Consider the following 3158-nt stretch of genomic DNA (forward strand, 5'->3'; position numbering starts at 1 on the left):
GACTTGTTTTTCTTGAATCTTCTCCATCGCCTCTCTCTCTCTCTCTGGAGTTCAGGAGATCTTACTCTCTCTGTCTGAAGATCAGGAGATCTCTCTCTCTCTCTGTCTGAAGATCAGGAGATCTCTCTCTCTCTCTGTCTGAAGATCAGGAGATCTCTCTCTCTCTCTGTCTGAAGATCAGGAGATCTCTCTCTCTCTCTGTCTGAAGATCAGGAGATCTCTCTCTCTCTCTCTGGAGATCAGGAGATCTCTCTCTCTCTCTCTGGAGATCAGGAGATCTCTCTCTCTCTCTCTGGAGATCAGGAGATCTCTCTCTCTCTCTCTCTGGAGAGAGAGAGAGAGAGAGAGAGAGAGAGAGAGAGAGAGAGAGAGAGAGAGAGAGAGAGAGAGAGAGAGAGAGAGAACTTTATAATGACTAACGTTTAACTCATTCTTATGATTTTATACACACACACACACACACACACACACACACACACACACACACACACACGTCTCTTTTGGCACTCCTGAAGTCTATTTTCTCCACCAGGGCTTCACGAGACTGCAGCACCAGGGGCTTCAACATGCTGCAGCAGCACCAGGGGCTTCACGAGACTGCAGCACCAGGGGCTTCACGAGACTGCAGCACCAGGGGCTTCACGAGACTGCAGCACCAGGGGCTTCACGAGACTGCAGCACCAGGGGCTTCACGAGACTGCAGCACCAGGGGCTTCAACAAGCAGCAGCACCAGGGGCTTCAACAAGCAGCAGCACCAGGGGCTTCAACAAGCAGCAGCACCAGGGGCTTCAACAAGCTGCAGCACCAGGGGCTTCAACAAGCAGCAGCACCAGGGGCTTCAACAAGCTGCAGCACCAGGGGCTTCAACAAGCTGCAGCACCAGGGGCTTCAACAGGCAGCAGCACCAGGGGCTTCAACAAGCTGCAGCACCAGGGGCTTCAACAGGCAGCAGCACCAGGGGCTTCAACAAGCTGCAGCACCAGGGGCTTCAACAAGCTGCAGCACCAGGGGCTTCAACAAGCTGCAGCACCAGGGGCTGCAACAGGCAGCAGCACCAGGGGCTTCAACAAGCAGCAGCACCAGGGGCTTCAACAAGCAGCAGCACCAGGGGCTTCAACAAGCTGCAGCACCAGGGGCTTCAACAAGCTGCAGCACCAGGGGCTGCAACAGGCAGCAGCACCAGGGGCTTCAACAAGCAGCAGCACCAGGGGCTTCAACAAGCTGCAGCACTAGGGGCTTCAACAAGCTGCAGCACCAGGGGCTGCAACAGGCAGCAGCACCAGGGGCTTCAACAAGCTGCAGCACCAGGGGCTGCAACAGGCAGCAGCACCAGGGGCTTCAACAAGCTTCAGCACCAGGGGCTGCAACAGGCAGCAGCACCAGGGGCTTCAACAAGCTGCAGCACCAGGGGCTTCAACAGGCAGCAGCACCAGGGGCTTCAACAAGCTGCAGCACCAGGGGCTTCAACAAGCTGCAGCACCAGGGGCTTCAACAAGCTGCAGCACCAGGGGCTTCAACAAGCTGCAGCACCAGGGGCTGCAACAGGCAGCAGCACCAGGGGCTTCAACAAGCTGCAGCACCAGGGGCTGCAACAGGCAGCAGCACTAGGGGCTTCAACAAGCTGCAGCACCAGGGGCTTCAACAAGCTGCAGCACCAGGGGCTGCAACAGGCAGCAGCACCAGGGGCTTCAACAGGCAGCAGCACCAGGGGCTTCAACAAGCAGCAGCAGCACCAGGGGCTTCAACAAGCAGCAGCAGCACCAGGGGCTTCACGAGACTGCAGCACCAGGGGCTTCACGAGACTGCAGCACCAGGGGCTTCACGAGACTGCAGCACCAGGGGCTTCAACAAGCAGCAGCACTAAGGGCATTAAAGAGCGGTGCTCTAGTTGATGCGAGGCTCACAGACTTCCCGAAAGACAGTTTCTCTCATAAATCTTTCCCAGAGACATTGAAAAATTATTGAAGTGAAGTGTGGATACTGAGGTGGAGGCCGCGCCGGGGCCTCCACGACGACAGCCGATATTAAAACGCCGCCAGCCCCAGAAAATGGAAGGTTTCACGTCGCTTGGGTTCTCACCAGGAGGTTTCATAGCTGTTCGCTGGAGCAAACATTTCCTGAAACCCCTATCAGAGGTAATATTTCTATTCCTAGACTAGAAGTTTCCTTTTCCATTCTCTTTATCCATCTCAACCTTTCTCTCCTCTTCCTCCTCCTCTATAAATCTCAATCTCTACTATTTTCTCTCTCGCCTTTCTGGGTTCTCGTTTCCAAAACTCATCGCAGGAAACAATTGGGACACGCTACCGTTTGGGAGCGTCAGGGAGAGTTTCAGACTGTCAGAGAGAGAGTCAGGTAAAGTGGATTTCGGACACAGTGTGCACTCTCCACAATCCGGCTAAAACAGTCCCGTTTTAAATTGGATAGCGTGAGAGATTGTTTGATCCATCTTGTTCTCTAGGTCTGGGATTGTAACTTCAGTTCTGAGTTGCTTAGTCATCATATTATACACACACACACACACACACACACACACACACACACACACACACACACACACACACACACACACACACACACACACACACACACACACTCCAAGAGCAGAGTGTGTGTGTGTGTATGTGTGTACTTACACAATTAGGTAAATTGTGTAAGCACACACACACACACACACACACACACACACAGCTCTTGGAGAGCTAAAATATTAGACGTGGCGACAAGAAAGTTTCTAAGCCAACATGTTATGGGATCCACAAGAATGAGATTAAATGATGAACCAGCCAGACTCGATCTGATATTCACCCTGATCGAGTCAGACATCAGGGAAGTCAAATTAGAGCCGCCCGTTTCTCCCCCTTCAATGGGAATGAGTGACCACAGTGTAATGGCATTGGAGTATCTGGTGCAAGTAGGAGTAACCTACCAAAGGAAAGGAGTAAAAAAGTAAAAGGCTTGCATACCGAAGGGAAAAGATGAGAAATAAGATACGATGAGAAAATTTATGTTGTGTATATCAAGGGAACATAACTCAGAGACAAGTCTGTACAAGACATGATGGACTACATCGCCCAGATGGGTCAGGAGGCAGAAGACATGTTTATCCCGGTTTATATACAAATAAAATACAAAAATAAAAAGCAAAAGGGAAATT

At 51.8% G+C, this 3158-nt stretch overlaps 1 protein-coding gene across 1 annotated transcript; it reads left to right on the top strand.

Annotated features, from left to right (window-relative positions):
• Positions 1-566: 566 nt before the first annotated feature.
• Positions 567-1865, top strand: LOC138355411 (hornerin-like). Its single transcript, XM_069310303.1, has one exon. The coding sequence runs from the start codon at positions 567-569 to the stop codon at positions 1863-1865; it is 1299 nt and encodes a 432-aa protein (XP_069166404.1).
• Positions 1866-3158: the final 1293 nt, after the last annotated feature.

Source organism: Procambarus clarkii, chromosome 67, assembly GCF_040958095.1.
Source record: "Procambarus clarkii isolate CNS0578487 chromosome 67, FALCON_Pclarkii_2.0, whole genome shotgun sequence".
Lineage (NCBI taxonomy): Eukaryota > Metazoa > Arthropoda > Malacostraca > Decapoda > Cambaridae > Procambarus > Procambarus clarkii.